Source organism: Scyliorhinus torazame, chromosome 5 (genome assembly GCF_047496885.1).
Source record: "Scyliorhinus torazame isolate Kashiwa2021f chromosome 5, sScyTor2.1, whole genome shotgun sequence".
In the NCBI taxonomy this organism is placed as follows: Eukaryota; Metazoa; Chordata; class Chondrichthyes; order Carcharhiniformes; family Scyliorhinidae; genus Scyliorhinus; species Scyliorhinus torazame.
In genome coordinates this window covers 115,877,666-115,902,549 of record NC_092711.1, presented here as the reverse complement: position 1 = coordinate 115,902,549, position 24,884 = coordinate 115,877,666, and the positions used below count along the sequence as shown (strand labels likewise).

Here is a 24,884-nt window from a genome sequence, read left to right as displayed (position 1 = left end):
TGAGATCACTCTGTCCTGCACCTCTTGTGCCGGGAGCTGCGGGAATTCCCTCACCTGTTGCCTCGCAAAAGCCCTCAGTTGCATATACCTGAATGCATTCCCTTGGGGCAACCCATATTTCTCGGTCAGCGCTCCCAGACTCGCGAACTTCCCGTCCACAAACAGATCTTTCAGTTGCGTTATTCCTGCTCTTTGCCACATTCCATATCCCCCATCCATTCCCCCCGGGGCAAACCTATGATTGTTTCTTATCGGGGACCCCCCCAAGGCTCCAGTCTTTCCCCTATGCCGTCTCCACTGTCCCCAAATCTTCAGTGTAGCCACCACCACCGGGCTTGTGGTGTAGTTCCTCGGTGAGAACGGCAATGGGGCTGTCACCATAGCCTGTAGGCTAGTCCCCCTACAGGACGCCCTCTCTAATCTCTTCCACGCCGCTCCCTCCTCCTCTCCCATCCACTTACTCACCATTGAAATATTAGCGGCCCAATAATACTCACTTAGGCTCGGTAGTGCCAGCCCCCCCCTATCCCTTCTACGCTGTAAGAATCCCTTCCTCACTCTCGGGGTCTTCCCGGCCCACACAAAACCCATGATGCTCTTTTCAATCCTTTTTAAAAAAGCCTTCGTGATCACCACCGGGAGGCACTGAAACACAAAGAGGAATCTCGGGAGGACCACCATCTCAACCGCCTGCACCCTCCCTGCCAGTGACAGGGATACCATATCCCATCTCTTGAAATCCTCCTCCATCTGTTCCACCAACCGCGTTAAATTTAACCTATGCAATGTGCCCCAATTCTTAGCTATCTGGATCCCCAGGTAACGAAAGTCCCTTGTTACCTTCCTCAACGGTAGGTCCTCTATTTCTCTACTCTGCTCCCCTGGATGCACCACAAACAACTCACTTTTCCCCATGTTCAATTTATACCCTGAAAAATCCCCAAACTCCCCAAGTATCCGCATTATTTCTGGCATCCCCTCCGCCGGGTCTGCCACGTATAGTAGCAAATCGTCCGCATACAAAGATACCCGGTGTTCTTCTCCTCCCCTAAGTACTCCCCTCCACTTCCTGGAACCCCTCAACGCTATCGCCAGGGGCTCAATCGCCAGTGCAAACAATAATGGGGACAGAGGGCATCCCTGCCTTGTCCCTCTATGGAGCCGAAAATATGCAGATCCCCGTCCATTCGTGACCACGCTCGCCACTGGGGCCCTATACAACAGCTGCACCCATCTAACATACCCCTCTCCAAAACCAAATCTCCTCAACACCTCCCACAAATAATCCCACTCCACTCTATCAAATGCTTTCTCGGCATCCATCGCCACTACTATCTCCGTTTCTCCCTCTGGTGGGGCCATCATCATTACCCCTAACAACCTCCGTATATTCATGTTCAGCTGTCTCCCCTTCACAAACCCAGTTTGGTCCTCGTGGAGCACCCCCGGGACACATTCCTGTATTCTCATTGCCATTACCTTGGCCAGGATCTTGGCATCTACATTTAGGAGGGAAATAGGTCTATAGGACCCGCATTGTAGCGGGTCCTTTTCCTTCTTTAAGAGAAGCGATATCGTTGCTTCAGACATAGTCGGGGGCAGTTGTCCCCTTTCCTTTGCCTCATTAAAGGTCCTCGTCAGTACCGGGGCGAGCAAGTCCACATATTTTCTATAGAATTCGACTGGGAATCCATCCGGTCCCGGGGCCTTTCCCGCCTGCATGCTCCTAATTCCTTTCACCACTTCTTCTACCTCGATCTGTGCTCCCAGTCCCACCCTTTCCTGCTCTTCCACCTTGGGAAATTCCAGCCGATCCAAGAAGCCCATCATTCTCTCCCTCCCATCCGGGGGTTGAGCTTCATATAATTTTTATAAAATGTCTTGAACACTCCATTCACTCTCTCCGCTCCCCGCTCCATCTCTCCTTCCTCATCCCTCACTCCCCCTATTTCCCTCGCTGCTCCCCTTTTCCTCAATTGGTGTGCCAGCAACCTGCTCGCCTTCTCCCCATATTCGTACTGTACACCCTGTGCCTTCCTCCATTGTGCCTCTGCAGTGCCCGTAGTCAGCAAGTCAAATTCTACATGTAGCCTTTGCCTTTCCCTGTACAGTCCCTCCTCCGGTGCTTCCGCATATTGTCTGTCCACCCTCAAAAGTTCTTGCAGCAACGGCTCCCGTTCCTTACTCTCCTGCTTCCCTTTATGTGCCCTTATTGATATCAGCTCCCCTCTAACCACCGCCTTCAACGCCTCCCAGACCACTCCCACCTGGACCTCCCCATTATCATTGAGTTCCAAGTACTTTTTAATGCACCCCCTCACCCTTAGACACACCCCCTCATCTGCCATTAGTCCCATGTCCATTCTCCAGGGTGGGCGCCCTCCTGTTTCCTCCCCTATCTCCAAGTCCACCCAGTGTGGAGCGTGATCCGAAATGGCTATAGCCGTATACTCCGTTCCCCTCACCTTCGGGATCAATGCCCTACCCAGCACAAAAAAGTCTATTCGCGAGTAGACTTTATGGACATAGGAGAAAAACGAGAACTCCTTACTCCTAGGTCTGCTAAATCTCCACGGGTCTACACCTCCCATCTGCTCCATAAAATCTTTAAGTACCTTGGCTGCTGCCGGCCTCCTTCCAGTCCTGGACTTCGACCTATCCAGCCCTGGTTCCAACACCGTATTGAAATCTCCCCCCATTATCAGCTTTCCCATCTCTAGGTCCGGAATGCGTCCTAGCATCCGCCTCATAAAATTGGCATCATCCCAGTTCGGGGCATATACGTTTACCAAAACCACCGTCTCCCCCTGTAGTTTGCCACTCACCATCACGTATCTGCCCCCGTTATCCGCCACTATAGTCTTTGCCTCGAACATTACCCGCTTCCCCACTAATATAGCCACCCCCCTGTATTTCGCATCTAGCCCCGAATGGAACACCTGCCCCACCCATCCTTTGCGTAGCCTAACTTGGTCTATCAGTTTCAGGTGCGTTTCCTGTAACATAACCACATCTGCCTTATGTTTCTTAAGGTGTGCGAGTACCCGTGCCCTCTTTATCGGCCCGTTCAGCCCTCTCACGTTCCACGTGATCAGCCGGGTTGGGGGGCTTCCTACCCCCCCCCCCTTGTCGATTAGCCATCACCTTTTTCCAGCTCCTCACCCGGTTCCCACGCAGCTGTATCTCCCCCAGGCGGTGCCCCCCCGCCCATCCTCCCCCATACCAGCTCCCCCCTCTCCCCAGCAGCAGCAACCCAGTAATTCCCCCCTCCCACCCCCCCCCGCTAGATCCCCCGCGAGCGTAATTACTCCCCCCATGTTGCTTCCAGAAGTCAGCAAACTCTGGCCGACCTCGGCTTCCCCCCGTGACCTCGGCTCGCACCGTGCGACGCCCCCTCCTTCCTGCTTCTCTATTCCCGCCATGATTATCATAGCGCGGGAACCAAGCCCGCGCTTCTCCCTTGGCCCCGCCCCCAATGGCCAACGCCCCATCTCCTCCACCTCCCCTCCTCCCCCATCACCACCTGTGGGAGAGAGAAAAGTTACCACATCGCAGGATTAGTACATAAAACTCCTCTTTCCCCCCTTTTTTAACCCCCCTCTTTGCACCCCACATTCGCCCCACCACTTTGTTCAAACGTTCTTTTTAATAACCCGCTCATTCCAGTTTTTCTTCCACAATAAAAGTCCACGCTTCATCCGCCGTCTCAAAGTAGTGGTGCCTCCCTCGATATGTGACCCACAGTCTTGCCGGTTGCAGCATTCCAAATTTTATCTTCTTTTTATGAAGCACCGCCTTGGCCCGATTAAAGCTCGCCCTCCTTCTCGCCACCTCCGCACTCCAGTCTTGATAAACGCGGATCACCGCGTTCTCCCATTTACTGCTCCGAGTTTTCTTCGCCCATCTAAGGACCATTTCTCTATCCTTAAAACGGAGGAATCTCACCACTATGGCTCTGGGAATTTCTCCTGCTCTCGGTCCTCGCGCCATCACTCGGTTTGCTCCCTCCACCTCCAACGGACCCGCCGGGGCCTCCGCTCCCATTAACGAGTGCAGCATCGTGCTCACATATGCCCCGCCGTCCGCTCCCTCCACACCTTCAGGAAGACCAAGAATCCTCAGGTTATTCCTCCTTGCGTTGTTTTCCAGTGCCTCCAACCTTTCCACACATCGTTTCTGATGTGCCTCCTGCGTCTCCGTCTTCACCACCAGGCCCTGTATGTCGTCCTCATTCTCGGCTTCCTTTGCCTTCACGACCCGAAGCTCCCGCTCCTGGGTCTTTTGTTCCTCCTTTAGCCCTTCGATCGCCTGTAGTATCGGGGCCAACAGCTCTTTCTTCATTTCCTTTTTGATCTCTTCCACACAGCATTTCAAGAACTCTTGTTGTTCAGGGCCCCATGTTAAACTGCCACCTTCCGACGCCATCTTGGTTTTTGCTTGCCTTCCTTGCTGCTGTTCTAAAGGATCCACTGCAATCCGGCCACTTTCTCCTCCTTTTTCCATCCGTATCCAGGGGGGATTCCCTTCTGGTTTACCACACAGTGTTTTTAGCCATCAAAATTGCCGTTGGGGCTCCTATCAAGAGCACAAAAGTCCGTTTCACCGGGAGCTGCCGAAACGTGCGACTCAGCTGGTCATCGCCGCACCCGGAAGTTCCACGAGGGAAATTCTTTTACACAGAGGGTAGGGCGTGCCTTGAACTCACTGCCAGAGGTGGTGGTGGAAGCAGGTATAAGAGGCATTTAAGGGACGCCTTGACAAATAGATGAATAGGATGGGGGACCCCAGAAGAGTAGAAAGTTTTAGATTAGATGGGCAGCATGGTCAGTGCAGGTTTGAGAAGGACGAAGGGCCTGTTCCTGTGCTGTAACTTTCTTTGTTCTTTGTTTGTTCTATCCTACCTCTCTTCATAAATGTTCCATTCCGTGCAACATCCTGGTGAATCTCCTCTGCACCGTCTCCAATCATATCCTTCCTATAATTGTCCCATTGGGCAGACGCAGCATGGGTTCATAAAGGGCAGGTCGTGCCTAACTAATTTAGTGGAATTTTTTGAGGACATTACCAGTGCGGTAGATAACGGGGAGCCAATGGATGTGGTATATCTGGATTTCCAGAAAGCCTTTGACAAGGTGCCACACAAAAGTTTGCTGCATAAGATAAAGATGCATGGCATTAAAGGGAAAGTAGTAGCATGGATAGAGGATTGGTTAATGAATAGAAAGCAAAGAGTGGGGATTATGGGTGTTTCTCTGGTTGGCAATCAGTAGCTAGTGGTGTCCCTCAGGGATCAGTGTTGGGCCCACAACTGTTCACAATTTACATAGATGATTTGGAGTTGGGGACCAAGGGCAATGTGTCCAAGTTTGCAGACGACACTAAGATAAGTGGGAAAGCAAAAAGTGCAGAGGATACCGGAAGTCTGTATAGGGATTTGGATAGGCTAAGTGAATGGGCTAGGGTCTGGCAGATGGAATACAATGTTGACAAATGTGAGGTTATCCATTTTGGTAGGAATAACAGCAAAAGGGATTGTTATTTAAATGATAAAATATTAAAACATGCTGCTGTGCAGAGAGACCTGGGTGTGCTAGTGCATGAGTCGCAAAAAGTTGGTTTACAGGTGTAACAGGTGATTAAGAAGGCAAATGGAATTTTGTCCTTCATTGCTAGACGGATGGAGTTTAAGACTAGGGAGGTTATGCTGCAATTGTATAAGGTGTTAGTGAGGCCACACCTGGAGTATTGTGTTCAGTTTTGGTCTCCTTACTTGAGAAAGGACGCACTGGCACTGGCGGGTGTGCAGAGGAGATTCACGAGGTTAATCCCAGAGCTGAAGGTGTTGGATTACGAGGAGAGTTTGAGTAGACTGGGACTGTACTCGTTGGAATTTAGAAGGATGAGGGGGGCTCTTATAGAAACATATAAAATTATGAAGGGAATAGATAGGATAGATGCGGGCAGGTTGTTTCCACTGGCGGGTGAAAGCAGAACTAGGGGGCATAGCCTCAAAATAAGGGGAAGTAGATTTAGGACTGAGTTTAGGAGGACCTTCTTCACCCAAAGGGTTGTGAGTCTATGGAATTCCTTACCCAGTGGAGCAGTAGAGGCTCCTTCATTAAATGCTTTTAAGATAAAGATAGATAGTTTTTTGAAGAATAAAGGGATTAAGGGTTATGGTGTTTGGGCCGGAAAGTGGAGCGGAGTCCACGAAAGATCAGCCATGATCTCATTGAATGGTGGAGCAGGTTCGAGGGGCCAGATGGCCTACTCCTGCTTCTAGTTCTAGTTCTTATAATGTAGCAACCAGAAATGCGAACAGTAATGTCCCATATGTCTTTTTCACCAACCTATTAACCTGCCCTTCCACGTTCAGAGATCTCTGGACAAACACGCCAAGGTCCCTTTGTTGCTCAGAACTTCCCAGTGTCATGCTGTTCATTGAATACCTCCTTGTCACATTACCCCTTCCAAAGTGTGTCACCTCACTTTTTAGGGTTCCAGTTCCATTTGCCACTTTTCTGCCCATTCCGTCTATATCTTTCTGTAACCCGAGACACTCAACCTCACTGTTAACCATCTGGCCAATCTTTGAGTTATCCGCAAGTCTTCCATGGGGGATCTTGTCCAAAGCTTTTTGAAATCCATGTAAACTACATTAACCGCACAGCCCCCATCTCCACACCTGGTCACATGCTCAAAAAATGCAATCAAATTTGTTAGGCATGACCTCCCTCTGACAAAGTCATGCTGACTATTCCTGATCAAACCTCTCCAAGTGGAAATAGAGTCCATCAGAACTTTCTCCAATAGTTTCCCTACCACTGATGTGAGACTCACTGGACTGCAGTTCCCTGGCTTATCTCAACAACCTTTCTGAAATAATAGGACCACATTAGCTGTTCTCAAGTCACCTGGCAACTCCCCTCGTGGCCAGAAATTAAAAGTTTGGGTCAGAGCCCCTGAAATCTCCTCCCTGGCCTCCCACAGCATCCTGGGACACAATTCATGCAGACCTAGTAATCTAATAATCTTATGGGCGGCACAGTAGTATAGTGGTTAGCACTGCTGCTTCACAGCGCCAGTGACCTGGATTCGATTCCTGGCTTGGGTCACTGTCTGTGCGGAGTCTGCACATTCTGCCCGTGTCTGCGTGGGTTTCCTCCCATAAGTACCGAAAGACGAGCTTCTTAGGTGAATTGGACATTCTGAATTATTCCTCAGTGCATCCGAACTGGTGTCGGAGTGTGGCAACTCAGGGATTTTAATAGTAACTTCATTGCAGTGTTAATGTAAGCCTTCTTGTGACAATAATAAAGATTATTGTGACTGGGCCCTTTCCGTGCTGTAAAATTCTACGACTTTAAAGATAGAGGTGGTAGAGGGAGGGAATGAATTTATAGAGAAAGTGCCAAAGCCCCAACATTCACCAGCTCTGAGGACACACCTTAGCTCCTTTTCCAATCTGAAAGCAGCCTGAGCTGGATTTACATTCCCCTTAATTGATCATTGCTGGGTGATAATCCTGTACTTCCTCACCTCACACCACTGTGACAGCACCTTCACTACACAGACTGCAGCAACTGACCAAACATCACCTTCCCGGTTATTCCTGAAGGCACCGCCTTCCCAACCTGGCCCCTTGCCTGAGGTGCGGTGATCCTCAGGTCACATCACCGCCGGTCAGCTCTCTCCCGGGACAAGGCCCTGGTTCACAGCCGCCATCTTGGGGAAGCAGAGCGCATGCGCTGGCGTCTTGGTGATGCTCAAGCTAGTGGGCGGGGCCTGAAGGTTTCTGTTCCCAGCCGGGTCCTAGTGCCCGGCGAACTATTAAACGGCAACAGGTTTTTTAAATGTTTCACCCACTCCCGGGCTGAAGCTGATGTTTGTGGCCTAGAGGTGCCTATAGATCACGTAGACATTCAGTGTGAGAGGCTGCAGCCTCTATCTAGCTACCTGAAGGGGGTTATACAGCGTTTGATTACATTTAGTGGTCCTTTCCAGTTCATTATCAGGATGTTTATGTGATATTCTTACCCTCAGTGTGATATTTCTTTATTTAAAATACATTTCAGCAGCAGGCTTACTGGTAATTTTTAAAGGAATAAAGTTTATTTATTATCACACTATTTCCCTGGATGTTTGAACATCTCAGTCTCTCGTCTCTTTCACACTCACTGACACATACACAGAAATTAGGTACAGATCAAGTTGAAGCTGTAATGATGGAAATGGAATGTAGACTGCAATCTTTATATCGCTGCAGGTCTGTTGTCTTCTTGTTGAACTAATCCTTTAGTTGGAGTGAAGCATTTTTAGAAACGAATAATTCTCACGAGGCTCTGAAGCTTTCTGTCGATGAATTTTTACCCAGAGAGTAGTGGGGGCATGGAATGCACTGCCTGTGGAAGTAGTTGAGTCGGAAACATTAGGGACCTTCAAGCAGCTATTGGATAGGTACATGGATTACGGTAAAATGATATAGTGTAGATTTATTTGTTCTCAAGGGCAGCACGGTAGCATTGTGGATAGCACTGTTGCTTCACAGCTCCAGGGTCCCAGGTTCGATTCCGGCTTGGGTCACTGTCTGTGCGGAGTCTGCACGTCCTCCCCGTGTCTGCGTGGGTTTCCTCCGGGTGCTCCGGTTTCCTCCCACAGTCCAAAGATGTGCGGGTTAGGTGAATTGGCCAATGATAAATTGCCCTTAATGTCCAAATTGCCCTTGGTGTTGGGTGGAGGTGTTGAGTTTGGGTAGGGTGCTCTTTCCAAAAGCCGGTGCAGACTCAAAGGGCCGAATGGCCTCCTTCTGCACTGTAAATTCAATGATAATCTATGATTAATCTAGGACAAAGGTTCGGCACAACATCGTGAGCCGAAGGGCCTGTTCTGTGCTGTATTTTCTATGTTCTATGAATCGCCAGGAGGTTGGTTCTCAGGTGGACTTGGAAGCTGGAATATGTTCAGTACTGTGGCTGCACTGGAAAACATTCAGCTCTGCTGGTTCAGCTGGTTCCTGGTGCTTCAGATGCTTCTCACACACACATTTGCTTTGTTCAGGGTTTATTATACTGTATCCCTGACAATTAACTGCAGGGTTAAAACTCAGACCCAGAACACCCCGATACAATAGCAGTTTACGATGCTCACTCACTCACTCTGTCCCAATTCGAGCTCATTCTCCTGTGTTCAATACGGCACTTGGAGACCAACGGTCCAGAGATTTCATATTCCTCAAATGCTGGTTCATCCTGACACAACGAGACATTTAAACTTCACAGGTGGCTGCAAAGTTTCCTTATTCAGGTCTGTGTTTAACTAAATATTGGTCACAGAATCGAATATTACCCACAGTTTATCCACAATAACATGTTAAGTTGCAGCCATCTTGGCAGAGTTTATGGATCTTACAGTCTGTAATATCTAGTATCCTTGTGCCGAACGTGACATCTTGAATCTACTCTTGGGTCTGGATAAAACAGTGCATTGTTGCTGGGTGGGATGGGCGGCATGGTAGCACAGTGTATAGCACTGTTGCTTCACAGCTCCAGGGTCCCAGGTTCGATTCCCAGCTTGGGTCACTGTCTGTGTGGAGTCTGCACGTTCTCCCCGTGTCTGCGTCGGTTTTCCTCCGGGTGCTCCGGTTTCCTCCCACAAGTCCCGAAACGTGCGGTTAGGTAATATGGACTTTCTGAATTCTCCCTCTGTGTACCGAAACAGGCACCGGAATGTGGCGACTAGGGGGTTTTCACAGTAACTGGCACTGTTGTTTTTTTACATATTTGTTTTTATTCTCCTCCTTTTTCACATTTTCTCCCAAATTCACACCCACCAATAAACAATAATCAGTAACAAATATGTAAATCCCCATATCAATAACAACAATCCCATCCTCCCACCAAACCATGTTCACACAAACAAATGACAAAAAGGAATGAGGGATCACCCATAGTCGCCATTAACACACAGCCCCCTCCCCCCAACCCACCCCAACTAATGTTCGATGTTATCCAGTTCTTGGAAGTGCATAATGAATAATGTCCATGAATTGTCGAACCTCTATGTCCTTCCCCTCAGTTCGAACTTAACCTTCTCAAGTGTCAAGAATTACAACAGATCCCCACGCCACGCCAGGGTGGAGAGGCTGCTCTCCAACCCATCAGGATCCGTCTTCGGGCGATCAACGAGGCGAAGGCTAAAACATGTGCCTCCGCACCCGTTTCCAACCCTGGCCGGTCCAACACCCCAAATATGGCCTCCTACCCCAGGTCGCCATATTTGGGGTAGGAGGCCATATTTGGGGTGTTGGACCGGCCAGGGTTGGAAACTGATTATTGTTGATGGGTGTAAATTTGGGAGAAAATGCTAAATTCATTTTATTTCATTTTCATTTTAGCTGTATCAGCTCCAACCTCGTGCACAAGGTGGAGGCATTCACTCTCCAGAGCACCTCACACCAGAACCCCTCCTCCATATCCTCTCCCAACTCTTCCTCCCACTTTGCTTTGATCCCTTCCAGTGGTGCCTTCTCCTCTTCCAAAATAGCTCCTTACATCACTGGCACTACCTCCTCCAGTAATGTGGAGACCTGCTCCACCGGGAAGCTCTGTATCTCCTTTCTGGCAAAATCTCGAACCTGCATGTATTTAAACATTTCCCCCTGCTCCAGCCCATACTTCACTTCCAGCTCCTTCAATCCTGCAAACCGACCCCTAAGAAACAAATCTTTTAGCGTCTTAATCCCCTTCTCCTCCCATTTCTGAAAATTTCCATCCCACTTCGCTGGCTCAAATCTGTGGTTCCCCCGAATCGGCATTTCCCTTGACCCTGCCCCCAACCCGAAGTGTTGGCGAAACTGCCTCCAGATTTACAATGAAGCTATTATTACCAGACTCCCTGAGTATTTCTCCGGGGCCATCGGGAGCGGTGCTGTTGCTAGTGCTTTCAATCCTGGCCCCCTGCACAAACTCTCCTCCATTCTGACCCACTGGGAATCAAACCCTCTGACCCAGCTCCGCACGTCCTCCACATTCGCTTCCCATTAATAATACATCAGGTTCGGAAGGCCCAAACCCCCCGCCTGCCTTCCCCTCTGTAGAAGCACCTTTCTAACTCTGGCCACCTTCCCTCCATTATAAATGAAGTAATCCTTCCCAAAATCTCTCTGAAAAAAGCCTTTGGTAGGAAAATCGGCAGGCATTGGAAAATAAACAGAAATTGTAGCAACACGTTCATTTTAACCGGCTGTACCCGACCCGCCAGTGACAGAGAGAGACCATCCCACCTTGCCAGATCAGCTTTCACTCTCTCCACCAAACTAGAAATGTTGTACTTGCGGAGCCCCCCTCCGCCCGGAGCAACCTGCACCCCCAGGTATCTAAAGTGAGTCCCTGCCCTACGGAATGGCAGCCCCGACACACCGGCCCCCACCCACCGCCAAGACACCACAAAATACTCACTCTTGTCCAGGTTCAGCTTGTACCCAGAGAAAGACCCAAACCCCCGAAGCAGCTCCACTATTCTCCCTATCGACACACTCGGTTCCGACACGTGTAACAGCAAGTCATCGGCATATAAGGACACCCTATGCTCTATTCACCCCACCCCCCCCACACTATTCCTTTCCAGACCCCCAAACCTCTTAATGTGATGTCCAACAGCTCAATCGCAAGTGCAAACAGCAGGGGGGACATAGTACATCCCTGCCTAGTCCCACGGTGGAGAGAAAAGTATCTCGAGCTGATGTTGGTTGTGCGGACACTCGCCCTCGGTTCCTTATACAGTAGCTTTACCCAGTCCACAAATTTTGGTCCAATCCCAAATCGGTGCAGAACTGCCATCAAGTCCCCCCATTCTACCCGGTCAAACGCTTTCTCAGCGTCCAATGCCACAACCACCTCTGTTTCCTTCCCCTCTGCCGGCGCCATAATGTCGTTCAATACACTTCTAACATTTGAAAAGAGCTGCTTCCCTATCACGAGCCCCGTCTGATCTTCACATATCACCTTCGGGAGGCACTCCCCCAGCCTACCTGCCAGTACCTTCGCCAATACTTTTGCGTCCACATTCAGAAGCGATACGAGCCTATACGACCCACACTCCATCGGATTATCTTTTTTCAGCAACAGTGAAATCGATGCCAGCCCCAAAGTTTGTGGCAACACCCCCTCCCCTCTCGCGTCTTCAAACATCCCCACCATCAGGGGTACCAGCCTATCCTTACATTTTTTATAATATTCCATCAGAAACCCATCCGGCCCTGCCACCTTCCCCGACTGCATCCTCCCAATCGCATCCTTTATCTCCTGCTCCACTATCGCTCCCTCTCATGTAGTCCTGTTCCCCTCCCCTAACCTCAGGTACTCCAACCCATCTAGAAATTCCTGCATCTCACGGTCTCCCCCAGGTGGCTCTGACCTGGACAACCCCTCATAAAATTCCTCAAAAACCTTGTTAATCAGTTGCAGAGCTACCACCAACTTCCCCGCCCAATCCCTCACTTGAACTATTTCCCTTGCCGCTGCTTCCCTTGCCTCCGGAGCTGACCTGCTAACATATGTTCGTAAACTGCATCCCTTGCTCGTCTCAGCTGGCGCACCGCCTTCCTGGTAGATAGTCGGTCAAAGCTCGCCTGTAGTTCCTTCCTCTTTTCCAGCTTTGCTTAGTCCCCATCTTCGGCATAACTCCTATCTACCTCCAACATCTCATCAGTTGAAACTTACATATTCCTTAATTACCTTTTCAATTTTGTCACAGAACACTTCGTTCCCCAAAAGTCCCACATCTAATTTCCACCCCGGTCTCTGCGCTGCCCCCTTCTCCAGTACCATATCCATCCAATGTGGAGCGTGATCTGACACTGCAATTGTCGAGTATTCCGACCCCTTAACCCCAGCCAGCAAAGCCTTTCCCACCACGAAAAAGTCGATCTGCGAGACCTTATGGACTGCTGAGAAAAACGAGTACTCCCATTCCCTCGGGTGCAGAAAGCTCCAAGAGTCCACCCCTCCCATTTCCACCATTAGCCCAGCCAGCGCCTTTGCCCCCCCCCCCCCCCCCGATGGGACAAGCAAGCGCGGCCGTGACCTGTCCAACCTAGGCTCCTGCACCAAGTTCCAGTCCCCCCCACCAACAGTTTGTGTGTGTACAAGTCGGAGATGGCCCCAAGCACCTTCTTTGCGAATCCCACATCGTCCCAATTGGGGCCATATACACTGAACAGCGCCACAAACCTCCTCTCCAGTGTCCCTGTCACAATCACATATCTACCCCCCTGATCTGCCACCACCTTCTCCATCTGGAAGCGTACCCTTTTGCTGACCAGCACCGCTACCCCTCGAGCCCTTCCGTCAAATCCAGAGTGAAACACCTGACTAACCCAGCCCTTTTTAAGTCTCACCTGATCCTTCACCCTCAAGTGAGTCTTCTGCAGCATTGCTACATCTTTTACATTGCTTTCAAACTTTTAAGATGCGCAAGCACCCTTGACCACTTGACCGGACCTTCTAACCTCCTCACATTCCATATGACTATCCCAACTGGGGGTCTCTCACCCCACCCCACCCTTCTTATCCACCATCATCATACCACCGGGCCCTGCCCCATGAGCCTGACCTGCCCCTATCCATTAACATCAAACCCCTCCCCCCCCCCCCCCACAAATCCCCCCCAACATTTCCTCTCGAAAAAACATCTCCCAGCATCAATCTCCCCCCCCCCCCCCCTCTCGCTTGCCTCGTAGGCCCATTGAAACCTGCTAACCAGGCTCCAATGTCCGCAGCCCTCCTCGCACCTCACCTCCGTTCACTAGCTGACTTTAATTAGCTAGCGCGAGTGGCTCCCCCGCCAAGAAATACCGGCCCCTCCTACCCAGTCCCAGAGAAAGAAAAATCAAGAACAACAATCCAACCCACACAATTCACTAAACTAAGATATAACCGTCGCAACACAGAATGCCAATCAACCCAACCAATAACCTGAACTCTGCAACAATGTGAAGAGAATTAAATTACAATACACGTCAGTAAAAAGAAAGTTATAGCATTGATACATTTTCCAGCTCCCCAATCACAGCCCAGTCCCTCTTCCAGCTTCGCTCCTCACGTCTGTCCCAAGCCTTCTGCCTGCACGAATGCCTCAGCCGCCTCCGCTGTCTCGAAATAAAAGTCTTTGGCATCATACGTCACCCTCAGCTTCGCACCCCCTTTTTGTACAGTGCCGCTTTCACTCGCCAGAATGCTGCTCGTCTTTTTGCCAACTCCACTGTCAAGTCCTGGTAGATCCAAACTCCACTGCACCTTGCGCTTCTCCTTCGGCCAGCTTAACACCTTCTCCTTCATGCAGTACTTATGGAAGCAGATAATTACTGCTCTTGGCGGCTCATTCACTTTGGGCTTCAGCCTTAATGACCGATGAGCTCAGTCCAGCTCGTACCGGGAGGGGTTCTCACCCACCCCCATCAACTCCGCCAGCTTCTTAGCGAAGTACTCTGTTGGCCTTGGACCCTCTGTCCCTTCGGGCAAGCCCACAATTCTCAGATTGTGCCGCCTCGAGCGGTTCTCCAAGTCCTCGAGCTTTGCTCGGAGTCCTCTGTTGACCTCCACGACCCTCCGTAGCTCGTCCCCCATCGAGGTGAGCTGGTCGATGTGCTGCGACACGGCCTCCTCCACTTCCTTCACCTTCTCGCCCTGCTCTCTCACCTCGGCCGATGTCTTTGCCACAGCTACCCTCAATGACTTCAATGCGACCACCGTCTCCTTCCTCAACGCCTCCATGTGTCTCACAAACTGCTTTTCCAGCTCCACCACCATCACCTCGGTCATCTTCTCCACCGTAAATAGTGCTGACCCACCACGCGGTCCGGCATCCGCCATCTTGTCAGCACTTTTGCTCGTCTTCTCATTCAACGGCGAGCCCGTGTTTCCAACCTTTCTCAACGCTGCTTTTCACATCCTTTAATGGCTTATTATTTTTACTTTTTTTTCCACCTTCTTCAATCCTTTCTTTTTTTTTAATAGAAAAAACAAAAACATTTTCTTCCTTCAAAAAAAAGGGAGGAAATATTTTTTTCACCAAATTTCTTTAAAACATCTTTCTCTTCTTTTTTGTATTCCTCCAGAATTTCCCTAGGTCCGGGCTTCAGTCTTCTTACCACATTCGAGGCGGGACATCCGATGTGGGACATCTCACCTACATCACGCCCTGGCTTTGGGCCTGCCGCCTCGGCCTGTATGGCTCCGCCCCCGCTGCTCCTTTCAAATTTTCAGGTCCGGCTTTCAGGTTGTCCCGTTCCTCCTCCACGTGCAACCGCTCCACCGAACCCACCGGGACCAGTCTCCCCCCCCCCCCCCCCCCCCCCCCCGCTCCCCCCTCACCCTTCCAACCCTCCGGCTCCCTGAAACGGAGCTTTGACGGGCGAGGGAGGCAAGGCCGACCCCGGAGAAGTTTAATTTTTTTTTTTTTTTTTTTTAAAACAGCGGGGAGCCCCCCGAAAAAGACCGCAATATCGTGGACCAGCAGGAGCTTCTCCTCATCGCGGCCGCTCCGCTCGCGAACGCCACCGTCTCTCCCTGTGTGAATTCGCTGGTGTTTCCGCAGGTTGGATGAATCACTGAATCCCTTCTCACACTCTGAGCCGGTGAATGGTCTCTCCCCTGTGTGAATTCGCTGGTGTCTGGACAGAGCGGATGACTCAGTGAATCTCTTCCCACACTTGGGGCAGGTGAATGGTCTCTCCCCTGTGTGAACTCGCTGGTGTGTGGACAGAGTGGATAACCGAGTGAATCCCTTCCCACACTTGGAGCAGGTGAATGGTCTCTGCCCAGTGTGACTGCATTGATGAGTTTCCAGCTGGGATGGAGAAATGGCTGATGAAATTCAACGTGGGCAAGTGTGAGGTCTTGCACTTTGGAAAAAAGAATAGAGGCATGGACTATTTTCTGAACGGTGACAAAATTCATAATGCTGAAGTGCAAAGGGACTTGGGAGTCCTAGTCCAGGATTCTCTAAAGGTAAACTTGCAGGTTGAGTCCGTAATTAAGAAAGCAAATGCAATGTTGTCATTTATCTCAAGAGGCTTGGAATATAAAAGCAGGGATGTACTTCTGAAGCTTTATAAAGCATTAGTTAGGCCCCATTTAGAATACTGTGAGCAATTTTGGGCCCCACACCTCAGGAAGGACATACTGGCACTGGAGCGGGTCCAGCGGAGATTCACACGGATGATCCCAGGAATGGTAGGCCTAACATACAGTGAACGTCTGAGGATCCTGGGATTGTATTCATTGGAGTTTAGGAGGTTGAGGGGAGATCTAATAGAAACTTACAAGATAATGAATGGCTTAGATAGGGTGGACGTAGGGAAGTTGTTTCCATTAGCAGGGGAGACTAGGACCCGGGGGCACAGCCTTAGAATAAAAGGGAGTCACTTTAGAACAGAGATGAGGAGAAATTTCTTCAGCCAGAGAGTGGTGGGTCTGTGGAATTCATTTCCACAGAGGGCAGTGGAGGCCGGGACGTTGAGTGTCTTTAAGATAGAAGTTGATAATTCCTTGAGAAATCAAGAATTTAAGGGCTATGGAGAGAGAGCGGGTAAATGGAGTTGAAATCAGCCATGATTGAATGGTGGAGTTGACTCGATGGGCCGAATGGCCTTACTTCCGCTCCTTTGTCTTATTGTCTTAAGTCAATTTATTTGACTTTCAGCCAGAATATAAGCCCCTGTAAATGGGCTGGAGTTTGTTATCAGCAGAAAGAGACCCAAATGAATATGGTTCAGTCCTGAATGTGAGAAACAGCAAAATCCAATCACTGTGGTTACTTGTGGCCACGTTGGTGTCTCAGCAAGTTGGGTGAAGTGGTGAATCCCTTCCCACACTCGGAGCAGGTGAACGGTCTCTCCCCAGTGTGAACTCGCTGGTGTGTGGACAGAGCGAATGACCGAGTGAATCCCTTCCCACACTCTGAGCAGGTGAATGGTCTCTCCCCTGTGTGAACTCGCTGGTGTGTGGACAGAGCGGATGACTGAGTGAATCCCTTCCCACACTCGGCGCAGGCGAATGGCGTCTCCCCAGTGTGAATTCTCTGGTGTGTGGACAGGTTGGATGACTGAGTGAATCCCTTCCCACACTCGGCGCAGGTGAATGGCCTCTCCTCAGTGTGAATTCGCTGATGTGCAGTGAGGTCACATGATCGTCTAAACCCAGTCCCGCAGTGAGAGCACCTGAACGGTCTCTCGTCAGTGTGAATACGTTGATGGCTCATCAGATTCCCAGAACTTTTATAGCACTTCCCGCAGTCTGGACATTTAAGCGGTCTCTCATCAGTGTGAACTTTCTGGTGTCTCAGCAAGTGGGCTGAAATAGCAAATCCCTTCCCACACTGAGAGCAGGTGAACGGCCTCTCCCCAGTGTGAATTCGCTGGTGTTTCCGCAGGTTGGATGAATCACTGAATCCCTTCTCACACTCTGAGCAGGTGAATGGTCTCTCCCCAGTGTGAATTCGCTGGTGTCTGGACAGAGCGGATGACTCAGTGAATCCCTTCCCACACTTGGGGCAGGTGAATGGTCTCTCCCCAGTGTGAACTCGTTGGTGTGTGGACAGAGTGGATAACCGAGTGAATCCCTCCCCACACTCAGCGCAGGCGAATGGTCTCTGCCCAGTGTGACTGCGTCGATGAGTTTCCAGCTGGGATGGGGAAGTGAATCCTTTCCCACAGTCCGCACATTTCCATGGTTTCTCCTCAGTGTGACTGCATTTGTGGCTTGTGAGGCCTGATGATCGACTGAATCCTCGTCCACACACACAACACGTGTACGGTTTCTCCCCACTGTGAACGATGCTTTTTCCTTCCATGTTCAAAGTACTTTGATATTCAGGATATGATAAATTGAGGACTCTGTCAGATCCTTATGTGATGCTTGGTTTGAGTTTCCGGACTTCGAATCCTCTCCTTCGAACACCCTGTGAAAATGATTGAAAACAGAAAATAGGGAGTGAGAGAGAACCCACAGAAACACAAAGGCAGGTTGTGAAATTGAGCTGAATGAATCTGGTCATTTGTGGGGCCGACACTGGGAAAAAGTGAGCATGAAAACTGCTGGATTGTCATAAAAACCCAACTGGCCTCTTTGGGAGAAGAGAGAAAGAGGTGAAGAGGGATTTTGTATACCTACAGACATACTAAGAGAGCAGTTGGCAAAGCAAATTCGATCTTGAGCTTCATAAACAGTAATATTGACACCAAAACTATGCTTCTGGTGGCACAGTGGTTAGCACTGCTGCCTCACAGTGCCAGGGACCCGGGTTCAATTCCGGCCTTGGTGACTGTCTGTGGGGGGTCTGCATTTCCTCCCCGTGTCGGCATGGGTTTCCACCCGGTGCTCAGGTTTCCTCCAACAGTCCAATGAAGGGAAAGTTAGGTGGATTGGCCTTGATAAATTGCCCCTTAGTGTCCAGGGATGCGCAGGTTATGTGGGGCTATGGAGTTACAGGAACAGGGTGGGGGTGTGGACCGAGGCAGGGTGTCCTTTCAGCGAATCAGTGCAGACTCGATGGGCTGAGTGGCCTCCTGCACTGTAGGAATTCTATGATTCCAATTCTATTCGATGAATCTTTCTAAAGCTCTGGTCACCACTTTTCAGGAAGGATCTGAAGGTTCTTGGAGAAGGTGCAGAGGAGATTTAGCAGAATGGTTCCAGCAAAGAAGGTTGAGGGGAGATTTGATTCAGGAACTCAAGATTATGCCAGGTTTCCATCAGGTGGACAAAGAAACTCTGTTTCCATTCACTAATCGTCCAGGGACAAAGATTTAAAGTTTTGGGTAAAACCTGGATTGATCTATATGAGATCCTGAGGGGTTTTGACAGGGTGGATGTGGAGAGGATGTTTCCTCTTGTGAGGGAATCGAGAACGAGGGCACCACTGTTGCAAAATAAGGGGTCACCCATTTCAGATGGAGATGTAGAGGGTGCCATCTCTGCTACTCCACTCCTGGGCCGATATCTGGGGTTTGAGTATCTGTGTGTGTCTCTCTTCAGCTGGCACTGAAACTTCAGAGGCCAGGGGATGCCGCACTGGGACACCTCCACGGAAGAGAGCACTGAATCAAGCCTGCCGTTTATCCCTAACCGGAAGCCTGAGGCTTATATCACACAGATATCCAGACCCCCACCAATGCCCAGGTGATTCTCTCTCTTGCCGGTGGTGCAACACCCACCCGGTTCCTACTTCGCTGGAGTAGCTTTCCCAAGAGAGAGAATAGGACACTGCTGTTTATTACCTAACCAGCAGCCTGTACTGAGTGAATCGTTCAAGATGACCCTAGATTCTCGAACCCGGAATTAAGGTGAGGAATATCTTAACAATGACTTGGTCAGAGATCGCTGGTGAGAGATTGAAGAATTTAAACGACTCCAATTATCAGCAAATCAAGGTTTATTGCAAAACCCAGGTCAAAATCATCAAACAGAAGAAATTATAATAAAATCTTAAACTCTAACACAAACTAAGTCTATTCAGAAAGTACTATAACGGACACAACGTAAAATCTTATTGTTACACAGTTTTAGCAATGACACAGAACACAAATCAAGTCCCCTTCCCCAAAGCCTCAACCACTATCAAGGTCAAGGGAGTTTCGCAAGCTGCTGCAGGGTACTTACAGTCACAGGCTGCAGGAGGTCAAGTCAAAGGTGGAGAGGTCAAGCCAAGAGACCCTCAATCGAAACACAGCCTCTTTTATATCCGTTTTACCTGGCTTTTTCCTGTGTTCGGCCAGCCACTTTTGCATTGAATCCATAAGGTTTAAATTTCCCGCTGGTCCTGCCCCCTTTGAGCCTGTCAGACCTGTCAAGATAGGAGTACCTCCCCTAGGTCCGCCTCCAGTCTGCTTTTTGAGATAACGAGGTTGAGCTCCCTTGTGAAGATTTTCAGTCTTCCATCTGCTCTGGAGATCGCTGCTATGTTGATGGGGTGTTGATTGGATTCTGCTCTGGTGGAGGCAAAGTCATTTACATCTGCATGGGGCTATGACCATCCCATTGTCCTGCTTGCAGGCAGGCCCCTTACAGCATTACCATGCCCCTATGTCTCTGTGTTTAATCTTATCTAGTTGTCTGGCTCCTTCTTCCTTGTAGCTCCTGGGGGGGGTTTGTAAATACCTATGCCCCTACTCAGCTCAGCGGACCAAGCCTGCTGGGAAATCTGGTTACGTTCTTTTGGCTGACAAATGTCCAGTTTACAGTCTCTGGGTTTTATTCTTGGGCAGTCCAAAAAGGGCCGAATTGCCCGAAAACCTTACAGAGATGAGGATTTTTTTATTCTCGAGGGTTGTAAGACTTTGGAACTCACTTCCTTAAAGGCAGTGGAAGCAGAGTCCTTGAATATTTTTAAGGCAGAGCTGGATAGATTCTTGATGAGCAAGGAGGTGAAAGGTCATCAGGGGTAGGCAGGAATGTGGAGTTAACGTTAGAATGAGATCAGCTGCAATCTTATTGAATACTGAGCAGGCTCGAGGGGCCGAGTGGCCTGTTCCAAGTTTGTATGTAAAAGGTACAGGAGATATGAGGTGATATGAGATTTATGTTTTTACACAGCGAGTGGCAATGACCTGAAACTTGCTGCCTATGAGGGAGTTTGAAAATAGACACAATGAATAATTTGATTTCAAAAGGAAATTGGATAGACATCTGAGGGAAATAAAACTGCGAGGATACAGGGATAGAGCAGGAGAATGGCACTGACTGGATTGCCCCAGTGAGCTAGCATGGTCCCAATGGGCCGAATGCCCTTTGTGCCATCATGTCTCTGACTCCTTTGTGTAATCTAGTTTTGTAATTTAACCACAGGGGGTTCAGATATCACTCAGGTAAATCTGTGCTACATTCCCTCCGAGGCCATTCTATCCTTCCTCAGGTTTATTGCCCAGAACTGAACACAGTTCTCCAGGTTTGGCCTAACCAGGGTTTGTGAATCTCGGGGCTTTTCCAGTCACACTGAGACCTGAAATCTTCCCTCACAGACAGAACAGACAAACCTTTTACCTTCCACACCCAGATGCTGCTGAAATTCAGTTTCTAATGAATCAAGTGACTCTGTCAGATCGCGATATGACGTTTGGTTTGCAGTTCCCGTCTGTTAAACCTCTACTTCCAGTATCCTGTAAATTTACAGAAACCTCACTGTCAGTTTAGGATAGAAATTCACAACATTCTCTCATCGCCAACTTTGATTAAACATATTCCTGGAGGTTTGATCACATGACCTGCCCCCATCCTCCAGCCATTAATCGGTCAACACATCCATCCTTGTGACACACTGCCTTCCTCGGCCAATTGGGAAGCAAAATGACTCATTACCTTACAGGACAGTTACTGTCCTAACGATTTTCCAGACACCCAGGTATGAATCTCACCAATGCAGAGAGTGGAGTTGGTGCGAACACAGGCAGGAGCAGCTTTGGAACAGTAAATATAAATAACTTACCTCAGGGATTCACGGCCTATTCGGCAGGGAGCGGATTTGGCCCGAATCCGGGGAGGAGAAGCTTTGAACAGTAAATATAAATAACTTACCTCAGAGTAAAGCTGATTGGCTGATTGGGAATCTGTTCTAAATTTGAGAAACTGGAGTAATTAACTAAATAGGGAGTAACTCGGAGATCAGTAACTAGGAGATTGCTGTTTATATCTATAATCAACGATTTGGATGAGAATGTACAAGACATGATCAGTAAGTTTGCAGATGACACTAAAATAGGTGGTCTTGGCGGCAGTGAGGAAGGTTATCAAAAATTGCAGCAGGCACTTGATCAGCTGGGGAAGTGGACCGAGAAATGGCAAATGGAGTTAAATACAGATAAGTGTGAGGAGTTGCATTTCAGAAATCAAGGTAGGACTTTCCCAGTGAATGGTAAGGCCTGAGGGTGTATCATGGAACAGAAGGATCTTGGAGTTCAGGTGCACGGTTCTCTAAAGGTGGAGTCACAGGTAGATAGGGCAGCACGGTAGCACAGTGGTTAGCACAGTTGCTTCACAGCTCCAGGGACCCCCGTTCGATTCCCAGCTGGGTCACAGTCTGTGCGGAGTATGCACGTTCTCCCCGTGTCTGCGTGTGTTCCCTGGTTTCCTCCCACAGTCTAAAGATGTGCAGGTTCGGTGGACTGGCCATGCTAAATTGCCCTTCGTGTCCAAAAAAAAGGTTAAGTGGGAGTTACTGGGTTACGGGGATAGGGTAGATAAGTGGGCTTGAGTAGGGTGCTTTTTGTAAGGGCCGGTGCAGGCTTGATGGGCCGAATAGCCTCCTTCTGCACTATAAATTCTCTGAAGAAGGCTTTTGGCGTGCTGACCTTCATCAGTCAGGGCACTGAGTATACAAGTTGGGAAGTTATGTTGCAGTTGTATAGGACGTTGGTGAGGTCGCACCTGGAGTATTGTGTTCAGTTTTGGCTGCTTTGCTATGGGAAAGATGTTATTAAACTGGAGAGAGTGAAGAAGAGATTTACAAGGATGTTGCCAGGACTCAAGAGACTGAGTGAAACGGAGAGATTGGACAGGCCAGGACCTTTATCTTTGGAGCGTAGGAGACTGAGGGGTGATCTTATCGAGATGTATAAGATCATGAGAGGCGTGGACAGGGTGAATACACTCAGTCTTTTTCTCAGGGTTGGGGAATCGAGAACTAGAGGGCTTTGGTTTAAGTTCAGAGGGGAAAGAATTAATGGGAACCTAAGGAGCAATGGTTTTACACAGAGGATGGTACGGAATGAGCTGCCGGAGGAAGTAGTTGAGGCAGGGACATTGACAAGATTGTAAAGGCATTTGGACAGATACATGGTTAGGAAAGGTTCAGAGGGATATGGGCCAAATGCAGGCAAATGGGATTGACCTAGATGAGCTTTTTGGCTTTTTGGTTGGCATGGACCGGTTTGGGCTGAAGGGCCGGTCTCCGTGCCATAGATTCTATGAACCCCAAATCTCTTTGGACATCCACTATACTTAACATCTTTCCATTTAGAAAGTACTCAGTTCTATCCTTTTTTGGTTCCAAACAGATAACCTCACACATGTTTACATTCCCACAATCTTGCCCATTGACCTTGTCTGTCAATATCTTCTTGCAATATAATGCAATCATCTATGCTGTCTGTGATGCCACCGAACTTTGTATCATCAGCAACACAGAGGGGCTGGTTTAGCACACTGGGCAGGCCAGCAGCACAGTTCAATTTCCGTACCAGCCTCCCCGAACAAGCGCCAGAATGTGGCGACTAGGGGCTTTTCACAGTAACTTCATTTGAAACCTACTTGTGACAATAAGCAATTTTCATTTCATTTATTTCCCAGTGCAGGAGAGGCCCCTCGGTCCATCGAGTTTGCACTAACACATGATAAACTTGACCCACCTACCTAATCCCATTTGCCAGCACTTGGCTCATGGCCTTCAATGTTATGACGTGCCAGTCTTCATCCAGGTACTTTTTTTAAGAGGATGTGAGACAACCATCTCTTCCACCCTCCTAGGCAGTGCATTCCAGACCCTCACCACCCTCTGGGTAAAAACATTTTTCTTCAGTACATGTGTCAATAAATCTAACCCCACTCTCTGTTGTCTGTTGGTTAGCCAATCCTCTATCCAAGCTAATATCTCTCAACCCCGTGGGATTTTACCTTGATTATTACCTTTTATGTGACACTTTATCAAATGTATTCTGGGAGTCAAAATACATCGACAGGACCCCATTATCCACTTGGCTTGTTACATCTTCCAAGAACTGCAAGAAATGAGTCAAACACGATTTACCCTTCACAAAACCACGCTGACTCTGATGGATTGCAGTTTGACTTTCCAAATGTCCAGTTATTACTTCCTCAATCATGGATTCCAACAGTTTCCCAACAACAGGCTTTAAAATAACTAGTTTCCTACTTTCTGCCTTTTTGACCTAATCCAATGACATTGGAGATTTTCTCAGTGACCCTCAGTCACCATCACTGAAACGAACTTTAAATTCCAGATTTTATTAATTTAATGTCCCCAGAACATTCTCTGGTCTCTCTGGGTGACTAATGAAGTGACATTGTCACTGGGTCAGTGTCTCCCCTCTGGTCTCCATGAGGTTGTTTGTGGAGAGAAGCCGGAAGTGGCGGACAGTGAGAGTGGAGAATGTTCATTGTTCAGCTCTGGGGCCGCATTCGGGATTTGTAAACCCCGCCCCTCAACACTGACCTCTCACCTGACACCTCATAATGCCCGGACAATGGTTGACAGCATCGCGCGACCAATAGAAGAGTGGACGGGTCCTGGAGGGGGGGGGAGGGGGGGGAAGAAACTGGTCCTCCAGCCAATCGGAGTGAATCAGGGGCGGGACTGGGCCGGGTGAAGCATGCGCATTGTGATTAATGGCGACGTAGACAAAGTTCTTTCTCGGATCCACAATCCGTGAAGGTGGGAATGGCGGGACGGAGGGAGAGCTGGATCATGCGGGGTGTTAGGCACGCTTCGTAAACATGTTATATAAACTGAACATCTGACAAAATAAACCACCGGTACCTGGGGATCTGAGCGGAGGCTGCAGCTTTGTTACAGACGAGCCTGTGCACCCGCCATCTTTATTTGGGACTGGCAGCGGTGCGCATGCGCCTTCGTTATTTGGCTCACTGGCAGTAGTGCGCACGCGCACCCACCATATTTATTGGGGCACGAGCAACAGAGCGCAGGCTCAGTCGCCATCATTGTTGGGGGCAACATTTTTGAAATGTGTCTTCATGACAGACTTTCCCTCTGAGTTACAAATTCTTATTTATGGGGCAGAATATATGCTGAGGGCAGTGACAATAATTCGAATTTATATTGTGACTTGAACAGAATATAACTTTTAAGACTTTCAG

At 49.2% G+C, this 24,884-nt stretch overlaps 2 protein-coding genes across 3 annotated transcripts in view; both read right to left on the bottom strand.

Moving 5' to 3' along the window:
• The window catches only part of LOC140419565 (uncharacterized), a 35,624-nt gene extending 27,900 nt beyond the window's left edge, over positions 1-7,724 (bottom strand). The window contains exon 1 of the mRNA XM_072503481.1: positions 7,540-7,724. The gene's annotated coding sequence lies outside the window, so the exon portion shown is untranslated. The remainder of the gene's footprint in view (positions 1-7,539) is intronic.
• A 7,895-nt stretch (positions 7,725-15,619) lies between these two features.
• On the bottom strand, positions 15,620-24,624 carry LOC140419562 (uncharacterized). 2 transcript variants are annotated; one of them, XM_072503466.1, is made up of 3 exons: positions 24,547-24,624; positions 21,032-21,154; positions 15,620-17,958 (listed from the first exon to the last, which is right to left on the bottom strand). In XM_072503466.1, exon 3 carries the CDS (start codon positions 17,848-17,850, stop codon positions 16,813-16,815), a length of 1,038 nt encoding a protein of 345 aa, XP_072359567.1. In that variant the 5' UTR covers positions 17,851-17,958; positions 21,032-21,154; positions 24,547-24,624; the 3' UTR covers positions 15,620-16,812. The 2 variants fall into 2 exon arrangements, with proteins under 2 accessions (XP_072359567.1, XP_072359566.1); XM_072503465.1 differs by having other exon boundaries at positions 21,039-21,154.
• Positions 24,625-24,884: the final 260 nt, after the last annotated feature.